At 34.6% G+C, this 27,491-nt stretch overlaps 1 protein-coding gene across 1 annotated transcript in view; it reads right to left on the bottom strand.

Annotated features, from left to right (window-relative positions):
- LOC309656801 (cadherin-10) overlaps positions 1-27,491 on the bottom strand; it is a 136,559-nt gene that overhangs the window by 40,505 nt on the left and 68,563 nt on the right. Inside the window, exons 2-4 of the mRNA XM_082453753.1 lie at positions 16,699-16,993; positions 15,044-15,163; positions 14,431-14,598 (exon numbers count right to left, since the gene is read on the bottom strand). Coding sequence (XP_082309879.1) covers positions 14,431-14,598; positions 15,044-15,163; positions 16,699-16,993 — 583 coding nt within the window. The remainder of the gene's footprint in view (positions 1-14,430; positions 14,599-15,043; positions 15,164-16,698; positions 16,994-27,491) is intronic.

Below are 27,491 nucleotides of genomic sequence, written 5' to 3'. Positions count from 1 at the left end.
ATTCACTATAGGCACCATATTAATCAAGTATGATAGCCCAATAAAGATAATTTTAGACTCAGCAAATTTCTCTGCCTTTGGGCTTTTTAAAAGAAACTAATGAATGTATTCCAGGAAAATAATGGGCTAAATCAAGATACAGGAATACAGGAGATCTACAGAGCTACGTATCCAAGTTACAAAAGTGAAAAAGAAATGTCTGGGATGGCAGATTTTCTTGAGCTATAGAGATTAGCCAGCCCATACTGGAAGGGGAATACTGAGGAATCTAGGTTCGCAACTCTGAATGTTGCTAAAATGAAGCTAAGTGCTATAGGGTTTTTCACTAACAAATTTTGAACAGCTGTACCCACTGCACATCTAAAGCACAAACCTGTAACATCTCGGAAAATACAACTTTGCTAAAGAGGATCTTTAATAGTCAGTAGTTGAAATCATTACATGGGAAATAAAATGTCTGGCTTTTTTCCTCTAAGACTTTTGAAAGCCAGTGTATGCTTTTGTATACATTTTTGGACTAAAGATCAAACTTTTACAGGTAATAGTATAGTACTTTGAAAAGTGTATTTTAAAAATTATACAGCTTTTTTTTAAAGACAGTTAAAAGTTTCTTAAATATATTTAGTGCTTCAGTGAGAATGCTGTTGGGACAGAAAGACAGAGAGGAAGGCTGAGAATGGTGGATATAAAAGAAATTTCATAACAATTAAATTTGCTAAGAAAACCAATAGAGAAATTTTAAAAAGTGTTATCATGATTATATTAAGGGGAGCATAGACTGAGATGCTACTGAACTCCATTTTCATGAATAATGAAAAGAAGTCAAAAGGTAATGTAAAAACTATTTTAAAAATAACAAGAAAATATTACTTAAGGAATTACAGCTTAACCTAGATGAACTAAAAAGAGTTAACAGTTTAAAGTTGTTTTCTGTGATGATTAGAGCTATGGGTGAGGAAGAATGGAATGGGTGGCTTATTTTTCATTAAAAAATTTTATCTATGAATTTAATACTTTGAAGCAAATTATTATTATTTTTATTTTTATTTTTGGCCAGGGTACACAGCACATGGGATCTTAGTTTGCTGACTAGGGACTGAACCCACGCCCTTGGCAGTGAAAGCACCGAGTCCTAACCACTGGACCACCAGGGAATTCCCTGAAGCAAATTATTTTTTAAAACGTTAAATAGAAAATTGACCTTATATTATCAGAGATTATCAGGTTATGGTAAAAAGTTTCTGTATCATGGATCTTTTTAACATGGAGAGAGAGAGTACAAAAGAAAAAAACCAGTTTTTTGGTTTCATTAATTTTACTGTCACATAGATTTCACTGGGAGTATTCTCTGGGAATTTGTTCTCCCACTTTTTATTTTTAGCTTGGACTTTTTTTGAGATTGCTTGGATTTCTAGGCACAGGCTTAGATTCTGAAAATCTGTCTGCTTTGAACTTGTCATAATAGTTCTGGTCAAGGATCCAAAATCACTTATTACTTCATTTTATTTCTTGGTTGGTGCAGAGACGATCTCCATCACAAAGTTTATTTCATTTTGATGACGGTAAGCATTATCCATGTTAATTTTCAGTACTTTCTGAGGTTTACCAGGGAAGTGATCATGTTCCATTGATTCCTATTATAATAAGCCTAAATCATTTTATATATAAGGGATACACACACCCACACACATAGTGAGTGTGTGTATATACATGCACAAAAGTATATTTATTTTTCCTTGAAATACTAATAAAAATGTTTTCAAGGAGTTCCATACTTTGCAGAAAAGCAATGATTAAGATTGAGGTCATTCATCAAAATAGCATAGATTTAGCTCTTCTGTTACATTATTCAGATAGCTATATTAAAGGTATATATGTTGTATACACATATAGAACACACACATTCATGATCGTTTTGATTATATGGTAACTTTAGTAATTAAGTCATTCAATAAATATTTATTCAGTGCCCAAGATAGATAATTGGATAATGCTTTCTCTGGAATTGCATTTATGCTCAGAAATCTATTCAGGGACGAGATTTATTGGGTTTACTTCAAAGTTTAAAAAGTTCATTTCTATATTTTAAAGGTATGAAAGAGCTATTCATTCATACTTTTAAATGTTTTTCCAAGACTCGTCTGTTGAACACAAGTATCTTAGTTTGTCAAGCAAACTGAAATTGCTTTAATTAAGAGCATGCAAGGGTGTTTACCGTGTAGGGGGAGCAGCAGGAGGGGGTCCAGAAAGGAGACAGATTGTACTGCACACACTGACAAAGGCAAAGTAGCACCTGTCACCCATCGTACGTTTCATGTTTCCTTAAAGACATCTATTTGCATGCTCCTTATTTTTTATCTTACAGTTGATGAAGCTTTAATTATGTGGTAGCTTTCCTATCAATTCCAATTTATAGTTGTTTTAAATTCATTCCCAGGTGTCTGACTGAATCATTTGCTTCTCTTTTAATGTTTAGGGCAGATAAATATTTCTTCCCAGTGAGTATGTTCTTGGTTTGGTTATCGACTTAAGTGCGAGGCACAAATGCAAGGAGGAGAAAGGTAATCGCCATTTCCGTATCACCTATGACTACTTAAATAAGTGTATTCTGAGACTATTAACGACCTCACATAACATCTAAATTTTCATTATTAAAGACTTAAAACAATTTTAATGCGTTTCTGTTTTGTTTTTTTGTGTTTTTTGATTCAAGATTAAGTATTCCAGGTCACTTTTTCCACCAAAAATTTGATCAAAAGGACCTTTGTACTTGAGTATTAAAAACACTGCAGATTTGTGTACTGGAAACAGAAGTACCTGACAGCTCAATGTAAGATACTTTGGAGGAAAGGCATAAGATGGGCACAGTAAGAGATGTGACATCGTGACTTCATCAGGAACAACAAAGTAGATGCCAGAAAACAAATGGGAGAGCTAAGAGGGCAAACATAGCTTTGGAAGCTTGGCAACAGACAGCTGCCGTTTTGTTTTGTTGATAAAAACCAGTAAGTTTCCAAGAAATACAATTTGACTCTTTCCTTTGTTCCCTGCCCTTGTTTCTATTCACATTTACATTAACTCTCTACTTTTCCAGAGTTGTGAGAAAAAAGCACCACATATGTGAATCAACAAAATAATTTAACATTAGTTTAATTTTTTTATTTGCTTTGTGTGTAATCTTATTGTCACATCTCTTCGCTGCATAATAATCTCAAACAACACTTTCTCTAAGAAAAATGACACAATTATGCACATTTATAAACCATTCCATTGTATAATGTTTAAAAGATGTATTTTAATGAGCTTAACAGGAAGAAATTAAAAACAAGATAAAGCTCCTGAGAGGAAACTGCAGAGCAGTTAAGGAAATTATGCAATGCTAAATGGGCATTTAGGAAAAGGAGCGGAGAGCTGAAAGTCACACCAGAGACTGACAGAGGATTGAGGGTTTGGAATTGAAGACTCCCACTAGAGGAAAGGCAGAAACCTATTCTGTGAGCACTGGAGACATGATCACCAACTTAGCTTTGGGCATTTAAGTTAAATTAGAGCAAAATGAGATGCTGCAAGATGTCTTAGTTTCCTGTTCATGCCATTGAAGAAAGCAACAGGACAAAGCTTTTAGAGAAGCTGCCATTGATCCCCAGAGATTAGGGAATCCACCTTGATTCATTTCTTTGAAATTGTCTCCAAGTTAACTGGCATGAATAAATACACACAATTGCAATGTGTAGGAACATAAAAAGTATATAGAATCAGGGGAGGTTAAGATAACCTTAGAGTCATTCATAAACATATTACCTTGTACTAGGTACTCAGTCTCTTTGCAATGCGTCTTCCCTGAAATTGTAGGCTTACTAAAAACTCTGTAACAGCGGCTTAACTGAGTCTAAATATATTTGCACAGCTAGTTCTGTTTCTATATATCTCTCTCTATACCTACCCAGGGGTATTTTCCAAGTGTGTTCTAGAGGATACCATAACACAGAGGGACTTCGAATCCCATGATGCAAAAATGCTAAATCGTTTAGTCTAAGGCAACTTTCCATGGGAATAACTGGAGAGCTCCAAGTGGATTTTTGTATAATTTCTATTTTTCTTAGAGAAGTATATATTTCATCATACTTGGAAATCGTACATTTCCTCAGTTATGTCACTCTAAACGTTTAGCTTAGCTGAGATCATCACGTCTGTTCTCACTTATATATCGTGTGTGTACATCAGATCAACATAGTTCACTGTCTCCTAGGTATTTAAAACCACTATCTTTCTGCAGGAATCTTAATTTAAAACGTTCGAATCAAACTGAAATCCCTGTCTCTCTTCAAACAAGCTCTTCTGGTAGAAAACTAGAAAGTATCTTTTGCTCTCTTTCTCCCTCGAACCTTTTATCGACCTAATTACTACGTCCTACGGCTCAACTACTTAACTATATCTCAAATCCCTCCTCTCCTCAGCTTCAGTTCAGACTCTCATCAACCTTTGCTCTTCCGATCCAAGCAATGTGCTTCGTTGCTGCCAGAATAATTAGACAAAATGAAGAACTGTGCCTGGTGTTCTCCTAAAAAATACTCCCTTACATAACATATGTACCATTTTATTTTTGTATCCAACCCTTTTCATGATGCTGACTCTGCTATATTTCCATTCTCACAACACCTGCTTCAAGCCCTGGGATCCAGCCACACCAAATCACACGCATTTCTCTGAATGTCACCTGTGTTCATTCTGTCCTCCCTAACAAAAACGCTCTCCCCCTCAATGCCTGTTTTCCTGCCTGGAAAACACTTAAATATTTTTCTCTTTCCTGGTCCCCTTACATCTGAAGGGTTGATCATTTTATGATTTAGGCTTTAATTGACAATTATAGCGTGAATGTTATTATATCATTCTCCAGTTATATGTGTGTATATGTTTACATGCATATGTGCATATATATGTGTATATGTGCATATATACTTACATTTATGCAACCTATATACAAACTCCACCTATATACACAAGCAAGCAAAAGAGTGAAGGAGACTGTGTGTGAGGGAAACTACGATATAATAAAATAAGTGTATATATGTTTATTTGTGTGTGTGTATGTGTGTGTGAGAGAGACAGAGAGAGAGAGGTGTTGTGTTTTATAATCTTTCAAAAGGCAAACCATTTATGTATGTTTTCTGTTTCTTATTTCTCTCTATAAAATAATTAGTTTATTATTATTTCCTATCATACATCCTTCCACATAGTACGGCTTCAATCAGTGTTTAATAAATCAAAGAATGCTTCAATAACATTCTTTCTTTGTAATTCTTACAAATTCTGGGTACTAGGACCATGGGGAAAAATCCTACAAATATTTGAGGCTATTTTTGTGATCACAGTAAAAATCAGAGCTATATCTAGCCTATATAAATTGTAGAACAGTGCTTTTGAATATAAGAATATTCATTTTCTTTAGATTAAAAAAGGGAGAAAAGAGACATTTTTAATTTCATTCCCTTCTTTCTCAGGCTAAAGCATCTTCCTTGGGACATACCTGACTGTTGCTCTACTTGAAATGTGCTTGATAACTTTAAAATATGCAGATCAGCCTGGGGCCTACATTACCTTAGAATCCCCAGTAGAGGCAAGGTTGACTCTATTTACAAAGCGAAAATCAGCACTTATTAAATCAAACCTCCCTTGTACCAGGCAGGGATAATGGTAGTCTCACAGCTCACTGAAAGTACGTGTCTTAAATCCCTGCGTAGATCATATAGACATTTCCTTGAACGACCTTGTCTCATGTAAACTTGTTTGTCTATCCGCCAAGCAGCATAAGGATCCCAGCAAAGCAGTCACTCATGTTTGGTCCTTGGGTAATGCAAAAGCACTAACAAATAAAGGTTTGATTTTCCTGGGTTTGTATGAAAATGCATGGACATTGTAAGAATTCAGTATGTCCTACCTAAAGTTGTTCCTGTAATCTATATACAAGTAGTGAATCACTGAATTAACTAAAGGCAAGATGTACCAGGGAAGATAAAGAGAGTCTTTGATGTACCAATTTCTTTCTTGGTATAGTGGTTAGAAGCACAGATTTTTGAATCATCGAACCCAGATCCTCAACCTGGCTGTTATTTCTTTTCCAGCTGTAGAATCATAAACAAGTGATTTAAGTTTCATGTTTCAGTTTTTCTTGAACTAATAAAAAGGGGTAAATAAATATATTATGTTATATTATAATTATACAGATACGAAGAGTGAGTTAATTTTATATTTTACCGTGTTTAGTCCATGCTGTAACACTGTGCCTGTTACTATTATTTTTATACTGTTGCTTTATTTTATTTAAATGTAGGCAAATCAGACAATCCATATTTATGTAATTTAATGAGCTAAATAAAGTCAGTAGCCAATAAAGGTCATGCAGTTAAAACAAACAAACAAACCTAGGTATGAAATCTCTTCTAGGCACTGAGTGATTCTACAGTTGCATAGTATGGCATCTGAATTAGCTATATTTGTGTATAATCTTATATAATTTGATGGAAATATAAAGTGTTGGCATCAAAATACTCAGGAAATTAGAGTCTCATTAAATTTATTTGTACACCCAAGTGCCCATCATCTATAATTTATCTTAAAAAAAAACTTTCCTATAAGTGAGAAATTCTGTTTTAATTTTCAGAACTGACAACCAAATGATGAAAAATGGATTTTTGTTACCATTCTCAATAAGTCATGGCAAAAAGATATAGTAAGCAGCAATAACTTCACTCTTTTGAGTGCACTTGGGATAGATCTGTAATCTTGCATAATAAATATCATATCAAATTCTCATAAATTTGATATTGATTACCTATATACATAATATTCTGAAACATCTTAAGAGGTCAAAGATAAATAAATACAAATAAGACCATCACTCAATCATATTATATTTTGTATGCAGTTTATAAATTTTCTCTCCTCATGAAATCCCAGCTCAGCTATTACATAAATGTGTTTGTTACTGCTTCCTGATTTCCACTTTTCCACCTAAGCTGTCTGCAAACATGTTTGTGACTCAGTGCTAAGTAGATCAGGGGCATGGTTCTATGAGAGCTGGATTTCTCTGGAGGCCATACTCACTGTTAAGCAGGATGAGAAAAATAATCTCTCTCTTCTCTGTGATACAATGTGTGGGAAAGCAGCTACATATGAATAACAAGCTGTGGTCTTCTCAAACTATGTTCTAGAGCTGGCTCTTTTTGTGGGTTGGAATTTTTTGCCTGATCTCAGATGTTTAGTTGCTTTCTTTCTTCTTGAGTCCTAGGAACTGTCCCATCCAAGTACTAGAGCCAAGTCCTAGGCACCAGCTGGTTGACTGGAACCCTGGCCATCGACATAATCGCTTTTGTAAACTCTTTTCCTCTAGGCCTGGACCTTCCTTTCTGATGTCTATTTTTCATTTTTTTCTTTTTCTTTTCTTCTTTTTTGGGAATGGATTTGAGAGAGTCTTACCATACAACATTCTCTTCTGTATTAAGGCAAAGATGTTGGGAGCTGCTATTCAGTGCTCACCTCTGCAGATCAGCTGTTCCTTAATCACTGATTCTGGTCTAGATGAAAATTAGTATCATAGCATTTTTCCAGAGCCGCTTTTTTAAAAGGCCATTTGGGCACAAATCCCATTGTCCCGGGTGTTTTTGCCAAGCCCTACAATGATCAGGTTCCAGTAATTTACTCTCTTCATAGACCTTTTCCATGGAGCCTATTTTGTTTTTCTGATGTTAGGGAAAGAAGGAAGGATGTGAGGTGAAAGAGACTAAAATATTCAAGTGAAAATACCAGGTGGATAGAATATAGGTGATGGAGTAAAACTTTTGTCTCTGTTAGCACAATGAAACATAGTGAAATTCAAGGACCATTGTACATTTGACTGCTTGGAGAGCAGGAACATTTGCTCTGGAGTCCTCTTCCATTGATGTTCATTTGTTCATATGAGGTACACCGCCGAGATTATAGGTATCTCCTGGTTTAAGGCACTTTTATTTCATCTTTTGTGGGCCATTAATGAATAGCAGCACAGCATCAGAGCAAGAAAAACAAGATTTGAAACACTGGTCATACTCCTTGAGAAGGAAGAAGGAAGGGGAGGAAAATCCTTATGTATGGAGAACCTTTATATGTTAGTTACTACTGAAAACATTTTATATATGACCTTATTTCTTAATTGTAGCACTCTAAGTATTATAAATGTAGAAACTGATGTCTAGAGGAGCTGAATTGTCTAATTTTATGCATTTTCAGTTTTTAAAATTATTCAGGCCTCCTTAGAGAAGTCTCCCCTATTCATGCTTCCTAAAATAGCACCCCTGCCATTCTCTAGTCCTTTATTCTGCTTTCTCTTCTGCATGCACTTACCCCATTGCCAGACACCATATTATGTATTCCTGTGATTATCACTTTATCTTCTACACCTTCCTCCAGTAGTTCATGTCCTTGGTTGGCCACTGAAGCCCTAACTCCTGCTTTGAGCCTGGACAAAGGAGGCTCTCAAAATTATCTACTGAACCACCCTTAACCCAGGATTTATTTTTAACTATTACAATATATCCCTTTTCTATTTAATTTTCTTGTTCACCTCAGCTTCTTAAAGTGCAGGCATTATTTCTTTGATCGTCTTCCTGACTTTCTTTTATTCCTCAATTTACTACCCTCCAGCTTCTTTGAAATGATTTCTACTAAAACCAATTGGGAAAGATCACCCACAATTACCCTCATTATGCTATTCAGCACTCATTTTATCTGACTTCGAAGCAATTGTCACGTTTGTCCTTTTTGTCCTTTTCTATCCTTTGTTATTCTGGTTTTCTTGTATCAAGTTACAAAAATAGATAAAAAATAGAAAAGCAAACATTAAAGGAACCACCAAAGATAACCCTCATCACCGTTTTGAAGCAATCCTTTACCATTTTTTTTTACCTGCACAGAATATGCCCTTTGCTAATATCCTACATTGGTAATTTTGCTAATTTCCAACTTCATGAACTCTCCTTCCTTTCCTGCCCTTATTGCTTTTAGTAGTCTGAAGAAGATTTATATCAAAAGAGAAATTCTCCAGAAAACCTTTCACTGTAAAGGATGCACTCAGTCCTCCTTCCCCCTATTTGGAAAAGTGCTGCTCTTCTGTATGCCCATTAAATTCTGTCAGACATATCATTTCATATTGAAATATTCTCTCCCCTCCTGGACAGTAAACCACTTGTAATCAGGAATCAAGATGTTAGGGAACTGTTGACGGAAACCACCTGCCCTGGCCAGGCACAATAATAACTGCTTGCATGAGTTGTTTCACAACAGGAGATCTCAGTAAGGAACATGGTGCTGCCACTGAAACCTAAATGGGAGAATTCAAGAGGGGCCAAATGGAGAGACGAGATGCCAGCCCATAATATGTCCCGCCAGCCTCCCAGAAACCCTCATGCTAAAACCCATTTTTGCTGAGATGCGTGCACCACCAGGAAGTACCCTGAGTCAGAGCAAATATGGGCACAAGCAAGATGATTGACCAGAGGCAACCGGGAAAGCTAACCCCATTACCATAAAACCTGAGACAGTGAGCCACATGGCAGAGCAGTTCTCCTGGGTTCCCTTACCCTGCTGCTCTCCGCCCAGATGCCCCTTCCCAATAAAGTCTTTTGCTTTGTCGGTATGTGTGTCTCCTCGGACAATTCATTTCAGAGTGTTAGACAAGAGCCCACTCTCGGGCCCTGAAAAGGTATCAAAACTTATTAACCTTCATGGGCATAATTGTAAGCACAGTGCTTATCGGTGGAAGGTAAGCAATAGACTTTTTCTTCACTAATTGTTTTTAAAATTAAAGTCACTTGAAGTAATCCAGGATTCTGAAATAATTTCAACAGAGATATTGTTTTGGTAGTGAAAATACAATTTAATATCTGGAGCAAAAGAACCTAAAAGACTTTTGGAACTCAGTTTTCAGGTGCACCCCAGCCTTCTAATCCATTGCCTCTCTTTTAGAATCATACTAAGGTGTACATGTCCTATTAATGTTCACATATTTATATACCTCTAAAACCACAAGAGTATAATGGTAACTTAGATCAGGCACACAGTTATGCGTTTGTTAATTCCAACAATAATTGACTATTGCCAATGTTCCTGTGAGTGTAGGGCTCCCTGATCTAATCTCTCACTAACCTCCTTGTTGTTTGGTAAGATCCAACCACACTGGTCTTCATTTCTTAATATTCAACTTCCATTCAACATCATTCAACTTCCAACTCAGGGTTTTCCATATTCTGTTCCCTCTGCTTGAAGGACTTTCCCATCTCTTTGTATGGTGAGTCTATTCCATCTTGCAGTGTTTGGATGAAATATCACCTCTTGAGCAAGACCTTCCCTTATCCTCTCCCTTGGAACACTTGTGTTCCTCTTTTGAACCAGAACTGAGCCAATACCTTGCATGTACAGAATTGTTTTCTTATGTATCATCTGCCTCCCCTGCTTTAATGAAAGGTCATAGGGACAAAAAAAGTTTTTTTTTTTTAACAATATTCATATGTCTTGTTTCTAAAATAATGTTTGGTGCAAGAGTGTTCTCAATAAATAATTTTAGATAAAAAATTTCTGATTTCACTTGAACAGTTCCTCAGATAATATCAAAGTTTCTCAACCTCACCTCTGATGACATTTTGGGCCAGGTCATTCTTTGTCATGTGAATTGTAGGGATGTTTAGCAGCACCCTAGCTTACACCCAATAGATGCCAGTAGTACCACCAGTTGAGACAAACAAACATGTCTTAAGACCTTGCTAAATGTCCTTTGGGGGGCAAAACCGTCCCTGATTGAGAATGATTGTTATAGACCCACACAATAAATAAGCTAAACAATGAAGGAGGACATGTGGGCTTTCATTTGCCCTTGTCCCCTCCAAATGATGGAGATTTTTATCTTCCGCAGATGTACCATATTGGGAAATGTGGAATTTGGATCAATCTGTATGAAAGTTTAAGTTTTGACTCTACTTTTATAATATTGAAAAAAAATAATAATACAGCAGTACTTGCACAAATCAGTATTACTGAGCACATAAATACACTAGTGCCAGCCACTGAGTCAAGCGTTTCATATACCTTAAATCAGCGGTCCCCAACCTTTTTGGCACCAGGGACCGGTTTCATGGAAGACAATTTTTCCACGGACGGGGTTGGGGGGATGGTTCAGGCAGTCATGCGAGCGATGGGGAGCTACAGGGAGTGGCAGATGAAGCTTTGCTCGCTCTCCCAATGCTCACCTCTTGCTGTGTGGCCTGGTTCCTAACAGGCCGCGGACTGCTAGGGGGTTGGGGACCCCTGCTTTAAATTATTCAGTCTTCCCACTCCATGGGGTAGGCACTGCTCTCCAGTTTTACTGAAAGGCACTGAAATGGTACCTTTCTACTAAAAGGTCGGTTCAGTGGAGCAAGGTGAAAAAGCTACTAAGTGAAGAAGACAGCATTGGGATTCAAGAGGATGACTCCACAGTCTGTGCGGAACTGGCCCGTATGGCAGCCACTAGCCAAGCCACTGACCCTCATGCAGCTATTGGCTGGAAATGTCACTAGTCTGACTTGAGCCTTGATGTAACTGGAAAATACTTACTGAAAGAGGGTATCTCAAAGAATTATGGAACAAGAGAATGTAAAACATCTGAATAAGGTTTATATTGATGATATGTTTAAAGGATAATATTGGGTTAAAACATATGATTAAAATAAATGTCTCCTGCTTATTTTATTTTTTTAATATGGCTGATAGAAAATTTACAATTACTATTGTGGCACACATTTTTGGTTTACACATTTCTATTAGGCAGTACTAGTTTGTCCTCTTTATTATTTCCACCCTGAACCTCCTTTACTTCTTCTGTATGTTGGGTATAATGATAATAACAATGAGTCTACACAAGTTAGTTGTGAGTTTCAGTGATATGCTACATATGAAGGTCTTCATAAGCTGTGGAACTCCCTCCAAACCTTGGCTATTTAATGAAATGATATGAGAAATTAAAAACTAGTTTTCCGCATGTTAGGTGACTTAGACTATCAAGTAACATTTTAATTGCCATGACTGAGTGTTCCCAACAGTAAGATATGGTTGCAAATATTCATAGGAGAAAAGATAATTGAGAAAATAAAGATCCGTAAATTATGTTTCCATCTATAATTAAAAAATAATGAGACAAGATACAAGGTGCTCTAAAACTTCTCGTAATATATTGTGTTGTACATCCGGAGTTGGTCATGGACTTCAAACCACCTCTGCCATTACTTGCAGTTCGGCCTTAATGTCTATAATGTTCGTTTTCTCATTTGTAGAATGGAGATCAGAATACTGACCTCAATGAGTTGTTTTGATAAAATAAAGTAGGTCAGTAAATAACCTGATACAGGGTGAAATAAAAACGCCATTCAGAAAACATGTTATGCTATTGCTGTTTCTTTTTTTTATTATTATTACTATTATTATTATGTCAGGCTTGTGTAATGTGCCTACCAGATACCAACCACAAATTCTGACTTAACAAAAGAAAAGAAAGTAATTAGTGAATGAATTAATAAAGGTGTTACAGTAGAAGAAAAATGATAAAATAAATTTTTATCAGATATTTTCATCTTTCAAATGTCTAGTTTTTCCATTTAGTTAGAATCTATTAATTTGCTTATCAAATGCATAATTTTTAAATGGACTGTATTTTGGACACATGTGTATATATGTCCCTGAGAATTTAAACTATAATAATCCTCTTAATGGTCATTTATTACTCATAAAATACTTTTTTCACAAATATTTTTGCTCATTGTGGATTATGCAACCACTTAACGGTTTGTTCTCCTAGATTTGCATGTCCATTCTCCTGGTAACAGGCTCATGCTAAGAGGTGGTTAGAAATACATATAAAATGTGAAATTTAAATTGTAGTGCAACGAGGCATGTCTTTAGACCTGTTCTAAAAGAACTATAAAGATTTATTATTGGTTTGCTTTTCCCTGCAGATGCTAAAGGTAACCTGAAGTTGAAACCTGGTAATTTGAAAACAGCATAAGCGAACACTCTTCTCTGTGTTTTGGGCCAAACGCCACAGTAGCAATCCTGAGGAGCATGTACCTTAAATATCCAACAAAATATCATAAAAATACATAAGCATATGATGAGTCCAATCAAGAATATTCTCTCTGAATTGTATAATCTTTCCACACATGTGATTTTAGACAATTCAACTAAAATCATGTGTATAATCAAAGTTAGATAAAAATAGTACAAGAAAAGAGGTGAAATGCTTTTAAAGAGTCAAAATAATACAGTGAATTCTTAGACTATAATTCTTTCTGTGCAATGGCCTTTAGTATAAAGATATAAATATCACAAAAAGCTATTGCTTTTTACACTTTAATACTTTATCACAAAGTTATTTAAGGCAAAAAACAAACAAACTAAAATTGGGAGATCAATTTAGAAGTTAATACACAGCAAATGTTAAAAATTAAAAACACAGATCATACTAAAGCCTGTGTTTTATGCCACATTTCCTAACAACGTAAGATTCCATCTTGAAGTAAAGGGTCTTTTAGATTAGCAGGAAATTGGCTGAGTCTTGGTGGTGTCCACTGAGACCCAGTACCATCCTCTCTAGCTGCATGCCTACCAAATTTGCATAAGAAAGGAGAATAAATAAATGTAATTATATGGTCAGAAGCTAATGGTTCTTAACCTCTTCTTGACCTATTTTGAGAATTTGAAGGTTTCATTCTAAACCACAAAATAAATCTATAAATAAATCACAAATACAAAATGTTTTAGTATGATTGCCATTCCAAACAGAGATATTACATGCAAGTCTGACACAGTGGTATTAAATGGAAGTCTGATTAGTTTGTAAGGTTCCCCCTATGTAGTTCTTTCTGGCTACGTTCTTACAATATGACAAATTAGTTATTTTATTGAAAAATTTTACCCTCAAGTTAGAATCTTCTTTATTAAATTCTAAGTAGAAATAAACACATTCATTGTAGAAGTATAATTTAGTTTTTTTTAAAATAAAACATTTCCTTTGTTGACAGAAATAGTTCTTAGATGATAGAGTATATATATGTATATATATATATAGAGAGAGAGAGAGAGGGAGAGAGAGAGACAGTATATATGTAAGCTTGCATGTGTATATGTATATATATGGAGAGGTTTTGTGATCATAGATCCCTCTGTCTCTGAATGAACTATGTTTGAAATATTTAACTTTTATCTCTTGATAATAGTGAATTCATCAGCATATACATATTTTTTTTCTTCATTTTTGTAGCACATTTTTGGTCTGTTTTAAATGAAATGATTGACAATTGCTTTTTCTCCTCTTTTCTTTTTTTACTCTAAAGCTTTTGCCCTGCACAAACACCATTAAAGACAGCTTACTCTGGGGGAAGCGCGGTGGATTGTCATTGACGTCTGTCAGCGTGATGTTGACCGTGGTGGTCCCCGATAAGCCTCCCATCTGGCCACCCATGTCTTTGGCCTGGATGACCACCTGATACTGCTCCCTGTTTTCTCTGTTCATGTTTGGTAAAGCAGTCCTGATGATACCTTGAAGAAAATGGAAAACCTTTTATTATGCTCATTAAAATCTCAATTATTAGTTGATTAAGCTCACAAATTGTAAATCCAAAATAGTAGTGATTTTTGAAAGATGAAAATGCTTTTGCTATTAATTTTTATTGTCTAGAAATTGTAAAAGTGATTCTATGTAAATATTTTCTGATTTGTGTTGTTTTTCTATTTCCTAAAGAATATCTTATGTGCTGTCTAGTGCCCTAAACCCAGATGCAAAAACATAAAAGCAGGTATATTCCCATTAGCTCGCTCGATCATTCAACTTTGAGTTCTTAAATCTTTAACTGTGGCATCATCACTCTTCTGTGAGTATTAATGTTAGGATTTTGTTCTTATTTTCCCACCTTTTTTTTTTTTTTTTACTTATAAAGATCATAAAGACTACTAAATGAACAAACACTGATTCATGATTCCTGACCTGTTTCAGGTTCCACAGAGAAATATGGCTGCCCTTGAAGTATGCTGTAAATGACTCTGGCGCTGTTCCCATAGGAAGGGTCATCGGCATCTGTAGCTGTGACTTGCACCACAGAAGTACCTGAAGTATCCAAATTCAGCTTAGTTCTGCACAGTACCAGAAGGAGGAGCAAAAGCACTGGTTTTCATGGAAGACTTCAATGACTTTTGGCTTTAATAATGACCTCTTAAAGAAACATTCATATATAATTTAGATGAAAATAATACACATATAGCGTATTATAGGTGAACTTTGAATTCAACAACATATTTTATTTAGCCAACAGGTGTATTTTCATGCATGCAATAGATAATGCTACAGTGTATCAGATTATAATAAATGCAGACACTTTACAAATGCTCAGGTTTGATATTTAAATTCATTTTCACATAATAGATTTGTTTGGTGTAAAGGGCATATCTAATCACAAAGGAGTAAGTATGCTGTTTTTTCTCTCTCTCCACTAATTAACTATAAAAATAATTAACATCTGTTCTAGAATATGATTTTATGAATAGATTAAATTCTAAATTTAGAAACAATCCAAGATGATCCCAAGTCCCAAGAACTATTAGAAGCTATTTAATAAAGTTCAAAATATATAAAAGGGCTTTATATTAAGGTGATTGCCAAAAGTCCTTGGGATTTAGTGAAGTAAATATTAAATAATAATCTCTGAACAACGCTTTTGAGAACTGCAGTTGGATATTTTCTGTTAAAATTGTTACAAGGAAAAAATGTATCAGAATTTTTTCATCAGTTTATACTTCTCCCACATTTGAGAAATGATCTATTCTACTAAATCCAAATACATTATCTCTAAAAAATGTTATTGTTTTTTGATGTTTAATTTTCTGTGGTTCTCTATTTAGCAAAAACATGAAATCAATCTTAACTTTCTTTGCCTACAAATACACCTTCCATTTATTTACATTGAAAAAGGAAGTCTATTTTCTTGAATGTTATACTTCCAGTTTTTTCAAGCCTTCTGTCTTACTGCTTCTGCAGCCTAACTTTAATTCTGTATCAGTTTGTGATTAGCTGTTGATTTTCAACTGGTTTATTTGAATAAGAGATTTATATCAGCAGAGTTTTATATATAATGGTTAAATTGAAAGGATGTTTTAAAATATTTAATATGAAGTGATAGAAAATCTAATTAACTCCAATGTTCATAACATCTAGGTAATCCAGACAAACTCTTTAGGCAAATTATGTCTAGAGTATATATGTAATGACTCTAGACTATGTTTATGGTGTTCTAAGTGTACTTATAATATATTTGGAGTCAGGACTTTACACAGCTGTTCTCCAAATCCATGCGACAAAAATTTGCATTTTCATAGTTTTCTACTGAAGGTCAATGGTATTTTCTTGGATTTTTGAAGGAAGTGTCTATTTATTGTATTGTAGAAAGTTACAAACCCATAGGAAGTGAGAAATGCATTCATCCTTTCTTTTTCCTGACTCATTTCATAATTCAGAAAATTAAACACGCACTCTTAGCAGGGAATCAAATATGATTTCAAGTAATTGATCATAATATTTTAAGAATTTCTTGATAATTATTTTTTATACTTTTTGAATACCATCATAAACACTGTAAATGAACTTACCTACAACAGACATTTCGGGAACACTCGCCGTATAAATTTCCTCTGGGAACGTTGGTTCATTGTCATTGATATCATGGATTTTGATCACAAACTCAGACTCCGGTTCTACTGGCCTCAAAGTTCTTCTGTTAATAGCTTGTGCGCGTAGAGTATAAAAGGCCTTTTCTTCCCTATCAATTCTTCTTGTGGCATGAATGTCACCTGTTTTTTCATCAATAATGAAAAGAGTACCAGCTCCATCTCCAGATAAAATATATTTGAGGGATCCATCTCCTTTATCTTGGTCTGAATGAAGCTAGGGGGAATAAAAATGAGCATATCCATGATAATGTCTAAAGATACATAATGCAGAAAGAATTCAAAGAAGGTCTCTCAAGTCACATCTTTGAAAAATGGGGTCAGTTATCTTAGTTCTTGAAATAAGAGTTGAATAAGTATGATCACACTCATCTATATGCTGTAAACAATAGGACTAGCCTTTTACATATCAGTGTGATTTTTATTCTAAATGGAAAAAAGTAATAAAAATAAACCAAACACAGCTCCTTTCTTTGCTTTGCTTGGTAAATAACCATTTCCGTAGGCAAATAACTCCTGACAAAGACATAAGTCATTAGTCTTGATATGCTGGTGTAAACATTGCTTCTCTCATCTCTTTCTGTGAGTGGAAAATTCTTTTACTCTCATATTATGCAAGAAATTTACTTCCTGTAAACTTATTATTAATTATTGGAATTAGCAATATTTTAAGAACTGTTAGACAGGCAAAGTTGCGTGAGACATGGCTTCTATGTTAGAAACCCTACCCATCATTCTCTGATTCACACGAATGACAACAACTGCCCCAGAAATATTTGTGGGGTTCAGAGCAAGAGTACAAATAGATGTCTATATAACACCTGCCTATATATTTTAAAGTTATAAATCAAATTAATAAACTGTAAAATAAAATATGCTCTATCTAGTCTCCTACCTTGTCAAATCTATCTTCTTAACAACTGCAAACAACAAGTTCTGTGTAGAAACAATGCAATGTAGGGCAAGCCTTTTTCTTGCCTCCTTGCTTATGCCCACAACACTCATCTTCCACAATCTAGTCATCACGTCAAAGAGCTTGGCATGCATTCATGTGGATATATCAGCCTAGTCCACATCCCACCCCAGTGCTAACGATTGTCCAGGACCCCATGTGTCATGGGCAAATTCCATTCACAATTGCCCTGTGGTGGATGGGGGATTGGTTCCAGGACCAATCTGTGGGAATTGGTTCCAGGACCCCCGTGGATGCCAAGATCCAAGGATGCTTGAATCCCTTACATAAAATGGCATAATGCAGTCAGCCCTCGGTATCCATGGGTTCAGCATCCATGGATTCAACCACCCATGGATTGTGCACTACGTTTACCACCTGTGGTTGGTTCAATCTACAGACACTGAGCCCACAGATGTGGAGGGGTGATTGTATATCCTTTTTTAACAGATGCACACTAGGCCAGCCCTCAGGATTAAGGGTACATATAAAAATGGGTAAATCTGGCCGTTGGTAGACTGACTTGGAGAAGAGACTCTCCAGGATCTAGAAGCAAGTTCAAGGATGTTTGGGCAGGGAATAATGGGTCCCGAGTACTTCAAGGATGGTCTGCAAATGGATGTGCGGGTTCCAGATGTGAATATCCCCTTGCCCATTATGGAATTCATACCCTGAGGGAGAGACTTAGCCATGCATGCCTTTGTAAAACACAAGGATTGTAAGTTTTTCTCTAATTGTACCACCACACCAATAAATATTTTTTTTAATGCTAAGATCATGTTTCCTTATTTGCAGTAAGAGATTATGCTTTAAAATTTTTATTTTGCTTTTCATCTGCTAAGAAATAGAAAAAGAATGTGTAGATTTTCTAAGTTTTGATAAAGCATATATTATAACAGATATCATCATGCACATGTTGTCTTTTTTAAATTTGAGGTATAGTTTTACAATATTGTGTTAGTTTCAGGTATACAGCAAAGTGATTTTGTTATATATTCTTTTTTAAATTCTTTTCCATTATAGGTTATTACAAGATATTGAATATAGTTTCCTGTGCTATACAGTAAACCCTCATTGTTTATGTATTTTGTATATAGTAGTGTGTATCTGTTAACCCCATACTCCTAATTTATCCCTCTCCCTCCTTCCCCTTTGGTAATAAGTTTGTTTTCTATGTCTGTAAGTCTGTTTCTGTTTTGTAAATAAGTTCATTTGTAGCATGTTGTCTTTTTTAATATTCATATGAAATATAGTAATAAATTGGAATAGGCATACTGACCTGTAGCTTAGAAAAATAAAAACTGGAGACAATATCCTTCCATTATGCAAAATATTATAGAGTTAGATATTTATCTAAGTAGGTTTGACTTTTGCTCTTTAGATTATTAAATCAACAAAAATTTTTATCTATTTACCTGTAGAAGTATTACACTGATTATATTCTCTTTAAAGTAGAATTTTGTTACTTTATTTGAAAGTTTCTTTTTCTTTATAGGAGCTTCTATCAATGAACTTGGCTGTGAAAACATTTTTATGTGGATATCAAAATTGTTTAAATTAAATGAATATTTAACCCCCTTCCCCAATATATTTTATTACTGGTTAGGTAATACAATATATAGGTAATACAATATATTATATACAACTGCTGGGTTTACAAAAGCAGTCTATATTTTTGTTAATGGTTTGTAATAATCAGCATTTAGCCATTAAATAATTTAGGATCAAACTCCATTTTTCTGATTTTTTGGATAAATAACTCATTATTACAGATATAATAGGAAAAAACTCCAAATGGATACGTACTTGGAGAAAAAGATATAGAAGTCAGGTAACAAATAATTTTTTACTGCATTTTTAGCTATTCATAAACAACAAAGTAAGGTTGAGAAACAAGAAATATCTGCTTTTAACTAAACGGCTCTCAGAAGTAACATATGACTGTGTTGTCCAGGGAACTACTCTCAAAAAGTCACAAGACTGAAGCTTTTTAGTAACTGAAAATGCACAAAGTTGCTGGGAAACTTTCCAATTACATAAATGTACAATAATGTGGCAATTTTCCAAATGACAGATATAAGCATTGCATATTTCTTATTCTGTCTGGGAATCAAAATAGTTTAAGAAAAGATTATTGATATTATCAATCATCTGATCATATAACTTTGTGATTTGTACTGGACAGTTATGATGTTTATTGTCTATTCATTCAACAATTTTAATTGAGAAATATTTATTTACTCTCATAAGAATCAGGTAGTTCTAAAAGTAAATGAACAATTCCATCCTGGTGCTATGGAAGATTCAAACACAGTGTGTAATGGAAATTCACAGGATAGTCCCTAAACTAGCCTACAGGAATGAGTGAGGATTTCCTTAAGCATATATCACCTAAGTTATGTGATAAAGAATGAGTAGAGGTTAAAACCTGGGAATTATTTTTGCATTTTACAAATTTTACACCTCATAAAGAACACTGGATGAATATAGAACGTAGATTCAGAGTGGAGAAGGAAATAAGACAAGATGGGAATAATTAAGACCAGTTCTGCTCTTCTAATTGGTTAGACGAGCAAAAAAAAAGTTGCTACTATAGTGAGATTTTAATTTTTATAAAGCTCAGTTTTGCAATATGAATCACAGCAGGATTTTTACCTTCACTTATACTACAGAGAGTGAAAATTAAATCTTGTAATTGGACCACATAGGGTGGCAGTTTCTGTTGGATTAGAAAATTGAACATGATAGTTGGGAATCAAAGAGATGAGGGTTGGAAGCTGGACTGTTGGTTTCGTGAGTTGGAAATGAAAGGATTTCTACCTTCTCATAATTAAGAGAAATGAATTAGATCTATGAATTTATAAATGTTGCTTTTAAGAAACCAGACATAATAATTTTTTCTTGAACTGTGAGAGCCTGCATAAAAGAAAAGAAAAAGCATTTTCTTTTCTTACAGAGGGAAACAATGGAACACTAACACTAGAATAAAAGGACAAAAATGACCATATTTGGGGGCTTGACATTAGTCTATGTTTATTGAAATATTATTTAAATAAACATATTTGAGAATTGGACAAGTAAAGAGACTGCAATTGATATATACTATGAGGCAGAGACATGCATTTCTAGATGTCCTAAGACTTGGGAAGTTGCTTTCTGCCCTAGATGAACCTGATGGGAGACAGAGTTAACTACTAAGGGGTATGATGATGATGTTGATTTTCTAAAAGTTACAGAAAGAGACCAATGGACAAAGTTCTTTAATTATAGTCCTCCGCCTAAGCTCCCTCTCTCTTTTTCAAGTTTCTCTTTATTATTGTAATTATTTCTTCTTTTGCATACTCTTCCCTCCTTACCCTGGTATTGTCTCTCTCCGTCATTCCTTGTGTGTGTGATAAAATTTTATTTTACATTCCAACTCATTTACTAAGCAATGATCAGACAGGGGTTAGTCCTTATAACTGTAGCTTTCTCACTACTCTTCCTTTTTTCATTTGGATATTAGTTATCAATACTTGGATTTATTAAATATTTAATTAAACAAAATCAGTTAGTTGTTTGTGCTATTGAGAAGTGGGATTATGGATCAAGTGCTAAATAACTTAAAGCGTCTACTCTGAAATAAATTTTATATTGATTTGACCTTGTGCTATTTTATTATGTGAGATATTAAGGTTTCTTTAAACATAGAAAAAAATATCAGATTATTGCGGCTTTAGTTCCTCAGTAACCCCTGTGTGAAACATTTGTGCCACAAATCCTTAAGAAGAATTTTATGTTAATACTGACCTTTTCTTTCCTTGAGGAAAGCCTATTAAAAATTCACAACCTGCTGTGTTCCTTGTAAATTCACAAGCAGATAAAGGACATGGCAAGGTACATGACAATTAATGAAAACAGAACAACTGGTACTATGCACACTTAAAAGTCATTTTCCTATTATTTAACTTTTTAAATTTGGATGTGGTTAATTATAACTCATTTGCTTATATTGATTAGTTTAATAATTAAAACTATACAATCCACTGAATTTAAATAAATATTTTAACGGCCAATTATTTAATGAAAGCCTAGTAATTTTAAATGTGGCAGGTTTTTATAACATTTCATGTAAAGCATTCATTTTAATATATTTGTCTAAAACGAAGTTTGTAAGCTAAAAGGGGTCTTGTGGCTTATCTAGTCTAAGGCCATCTTTACTTTTAAGAGGAAGAAACTGAGATCCAATCAATTTTTTATCACACAGGCGTTAAATTAAGATTACACTTGAGGATCAGTGCTTTGTTGATGGAACTTTTACTTCTTAATATCAGTTCATTTTTATTTTTCAGTTTCTCACATTAAGCTTGGAAATACTATAAAAGCAATCAGAGTATTGATCTATGAAGTACAGGGAATTTAAGTAATTTGTTACCAAAAGGATAACTGATAAAAGATTTTATCTTATACTTTCCTCCATGGCTGGAAGAAAAATGAACAAGTTTTAAAACGTAAAAAAACGTATCTTTCAATACTGCCAGTAAAAGTCTGATTACTAGTTCAGAGGAATTTATGTTGCTGTGTGAGATTCTTTCTCATTCAGAATACTGATACACTTTTAGATATTGGTCATCATTGGTATTTGGTTTGATCCCCAACACTGGGAAAGGACAGTAGAGAAAATTAGAATTATATTTGTAGAATTATATTAGGATTGTATTTATAATGGTTAGACTAGTTCTTTGAAGGATACATTTTGATAAATGAATCCAAAGGACTATAAGATACACTATCTGAGTTTAACAATTTCTTGTTTGTGTGTGTTCATTAACTTCAGAATATCAGAAATTGTTGAATAGATTTTCTAACGCACAGTGATAATTTTATGCCTGCTGTTCTTTCAAACAGCCAATATAGTCTATATTGGTTTTTTTAAAAAAAATCCAGAATATGGCTAATATGCTATGCTATTCTGGTACCATCATCATTAGCATTTTGCTCTAATTGCTCTAGTGAGTAACATAATATCAAATGGAAAATAAGGCATTGAATCAGGTAACTTTAAGTTTGCATCCAATAAAAAAATACCAGTGAAGATGGTCCAGCACCAGAAAACAGCTGAAAGCATGTTAAAGCAAATAAACACAATCTGGTCAGAAATAAATAAGTAGTTACTCATTTTGTTGAGACTAGGGGAAAAAAGGGAGGGGGGGGCAAATCTTGAATTGGAGTGTGTGACATTTACAGAGTAAGATGAAGCATTATTTTAATATTAATGATATGGAAAAATATACATCAATTTTTATGAATCCCAATGAAACAATTTTTTCTTCAAAAATAGAAATGGAGAGGAGAAATTAAGCTTATCTATCAATGGAATGGACTGTAAAAACAACTACAATAATTTAAAAATACCCCATATATATGACTTAGATTAATAAACAATTTTCTGAACAATTTCTTTCTGGGACCAGAAGCAAGTATAGAGGATTAAATGATTGACGGGCAATGTTGTCTGTTTAATTTAGTGTCTGGCAAAAAAAAATCAAGTGGTTTGTTTTCCACATTTGACAGAGTTCTCTGGAGATCTCCCCCAGGAGTACAAAATCCAGGGGGCGTCCAGATTCAAAAGCTAGAGATTCCTCTTCCTGTTTGGTCTTCTGAGAGGGCAGCCCACTGACAGCAGTTTGGCCTTGTGCTTCTGGGCCACCCTGATTGATGAGTCCCATCTTGGATCATCCTGCAGTTTGGGGGGCTTTCTTAGACACCGTTAGGAATTACTCAAGACCCTGCAGCAGGTCAGACTTCTTAGCAGAGAGTGCTATAAAATTCTAAAGACATCTCCTGCTAGGACTGCTGCTAATTCACATCTTACAGTGTCTCAACTCGTACATTTCTTTCCTGGTACTGTAAAGATACCAAGACTACATTGAAGGCATTTCTTTAAGTTTTCCATAAACACAGTTTTATAGGGCATTATCTGCTTCACGACCATAAATGGTATGCATAATACACAGTAGACACAGTCTTTCTAATTATTGTATTAGTTTTCCTTTCCAAAGAGAGTTATTGGGGAAATATTTTAGAGAAGGTTCATATTCTTTTAGAAGCCTGGCATCTTCCTTCTATAGTTTTGAAGATCACTAAATTATGCAGAGTATTCCCTTGCAGTGTGAAAATGACATTGAACATTTCACACCTTATTTTCCCCACAACGTGAAGTCTTCTTAAGCATCTTAGATTTATAATATGGGAGTATGTGTAAATACATGTCTAAAAATTGTTAAGTAAATGCAAAATATTTAAAATCAAGAGATTCATTTTTGATTAATAAGGTCTACAGAAATCAGAGAAGAAAAAATAAAGGGTGATCATCTCTTTTTTATGGGCTTCACAGGCAGCTGAGAATCTTTCCTTCCTTCTTTTAAACAAGAAAGGTATAATGATAGGAGGTATGAAAGGAAGGAGAGGGCTAGGGATACCTATTCACTGAAGGAGTTTATTTAAATAAGTATTTTTTGAATCGGATTGAACTAAACTAAATTGAGGAGGGTAATGAGAATTCTGTGTGCCATTTTAGGACTTAGAAGTTTTGGAGATTTTGCTACAGAGGAAGTATTTGAAGCTGTTGAGTTTCTAAGTCTAATTCATAAAGATGCTTTTATCTTGAAAACTATAGACTGACAAGTACATAATTGGATGCCCAAAGGAGAAGGACTAGGCAGCTGCCTGCTGTCTCTAGGGGTTATGGTCAAGGCGGGGAAAACGAAAAGGGGTTTGGATCTTTACATTTGTCGGATTTTTTTAAGACACTGACTGAAATGGGAATCTGAAAAAGGGCTATGAATGCTATTCCCCCTCCAAATCGTGTGTGTGTGTAAAATACAAAAAGAATGTTAATATGCGGTATCAGGGAGTACAAATATAGCCCTAGACCACTAAATTAAAAACTTCTATTCTAGGTAGATTTTATATGTTTTTCCACATACTCACACACACACACACACACAAAAGGAATTAAGAAATCAAGGCAGATGTTCTCCTTATGAAAGGGGATTGCTCATTTGGTGGAGAAACGTTCATATCTTCATCAAATGAGGAAACCTAGACCCCAAACTTATCTGACAATATCATGCCCCTACAACTTGTGTCCTTCCCCACTACCTTGATTTATCCACCCTGAAAATTCTTACTCATCGATAAAGATCCTATTTATATCTTATCATCTCCTATATGAGGCATTTTTTCAAACTCCTTTGTAAGGCTGAATTGACCTCTCTTTCCTTAGTGCCCCAATTATCATGTGCATCTGTTTGTATGAATGTGTATATAGGTATTATATATATGTATATACATATAAAATTTTATAACCACTTCAAATTTTGAACTATTATTTTTATAAGTCTTTATGGAACTACAAATATATTTTGAGGATGAGAACTGAGTTTTCTATTCTTATGGACTCCTAACATTTCACAGTACATAATAAGGAATTATTTACTTGTAAAAGGAAATGGACATCAGAGTCAAATACCACAGACATGAGGAATAAAGAGTTCATTTTGTGCTACTTCTTTGGAAAGAAGTGAAATTCTTCTGAATGGAGTGAAATGGAATTAGAAGTCCATAATGAAAAGTGGGGATCAGCGATTACATTGAAAGTATAAATGTACATAAATAAAATCTTATTCTTCATATTGAAAAAGATTGGGGCTATAAATTAGCTAGAAATTCCAGTTAACTATGAGATGGTATCAGTGGGATATGATATATACATGGATTACCAGGAGACATATTTACATTTTTCAGTGAAGAGCCAGGGATAGAAATGCAAATCCAAATTTATCTCTAAAACCATATGGCAAGTCATTGTAGACGTCTGTAATTTAATTAAGAGTAGGATAAGGTAGTTAGGTAATAATAGCAGGATGACATTCCCACTGACAACATATAGAACATCCAGCTGGACTACAGAAAAAGAAAAAAGTCACATTCCTAAGGCCAAATTGCTGTGTAAACAACAGGAACTGAATGGATTAAAACCTGGGAGGAGAGGATTGTTCAGAGGTGAACAGAGGACTTGCAGCTGCTTTTTCCCCAGGGGAATTTGCCAGTTCTGAGCCTGGGTTTGGAGGTAAGAATCTGTGATTGTCCCAAGAGGAAGGTACTTCTGGAATAAAAGAAGTCAGAAAAGAGTTTAGAGTTCACATGGTAGTGGAGTGAAAATACTGGGGAAGTGAAGGTCCTCAAATGCATTGCCTGTCTTTCCATAAAACATTTGTTGAATTATGAGTCTGTAGATGGCTAAGGGCCAGGCTGAAAGCTTCTGAAGGCCAGAATGTAATTGTCACATTCCCAGAGACTGGTGGGTCTTAGGTTCAAAAAAAAAAGACTCATGAGGAGGTGAAATTTGAAAGCCCTTCAGGGAATGTCAGCTTGAACCTGAGGATCTACAGGGACTTTGCACCTAGGAGTGTTCAACAATTCTTAGTGCCTCTGTAGGCTAAAAATACAGACTCACAGATTTGGTCCCTTGAAAAATGGTCACTGCCAGAGAGAAGAGAAAGCAAGAAATGTGTTTTTCTTCATGCAAAGTGGCAAAACATACAGATTATTCCCTCCTGGAGAATTCTGTCAATTGTTGAAGGAGCATCAAGCAAACGATTAAAGATCTAAACTGAGAATTTCTGAAGGGCAAAACTAAATATCCTGAAGAATTGGGGGGCAAAAGAGACAGGACCGACTCTCACTTGGAGGGTTCACCTTCTTGGTAAAGGGATAAACAGTGGTAGACGTAGGCTTACCAAATGGCAATTCAATCTGATCTTCCTCAATCCTTGATTGAACTGTAGTGATATATCATTTGCCTTATAACCAAAGAATCAGAACCAATAGGAAATCTATATTTTTATATATATTATATATATATATATATATATTCATCTATTTTTCTATATATCTACATATTGTTTGGAGAATTTTAAGGAATTGGCTCATGGGATTGTGGAAGATACAAAGTCTGAAATCCATTGGGAAGGACAGCAATCTCAAAATTTGTAAGAGTAGATGTTGCAATTTTGAGTCATAAATCCACAGGCCAGGCCAGTAAGCTAGAAACTCAGGCTGGGTTTCTTTGTTACAGTTTTGAGGCAGAAGCCATTTTTCTTTAGGAAACTTCATGTTTTGCTCTTAAGGTCTTCAGTTGATTGGATGAGGCCCACCCATGTTATGGAAAGCAATCTGCTTTAATTATAGTTTACTGATTATAAAGGTTAATCACATTAAAAAAAAAAAAAGCCTCCATAGCAACATCTAGATTAGTGTTTGACCAAACAACTGGTCACCATGTCCTAGTTGACACATAAAATTAATGATCACAGATGATAAGCAAATAATCCAAAAAACAATCAAAAAATTCTTTCCGGTGAAAAATAACCCATTATACATAATGTATGGTAGGAAAAGTTACTATCCATGCAAAAAGGCAAGATCATATAACCAATACAAGAGTAAAAACAGAATAGAAAAGGACTGTATATGATAAACATATTGTATTTAGCAGACAAAATTGAAAGATAACTATGCATAATATATTTGAAAATGTAAGGAAAAAGTGGAAAGAGCAGATGAAAAATGGAGATTGAGAAAAGAATCAAAAGAACATTCTAAACCAAAAATACAATGTCTGACGTTCATAAATCTATAGACAGTTTTTACAGCAGATTGGAATATAGTAAAACACAAGGTTAGTCTGTTGAAAGGTAAGCAGACATTGCCATCAAGG

This window comes from Balaenoptera physalus (assembly GCF_965194825.1).
Source record: "Balaenoptera physalus genome assembly, chromosome: 3".
Classification (NCBI taxonomy): Eukaryota; Metazoa; Chordata; class Mammalia; order Artiodactyla; family Balaenopteridae; genus Balaenoptera; species Balaenoptera physalus.
This window is presented reverse-complemented; position numbering and strand designations above follow the sequence as displayed.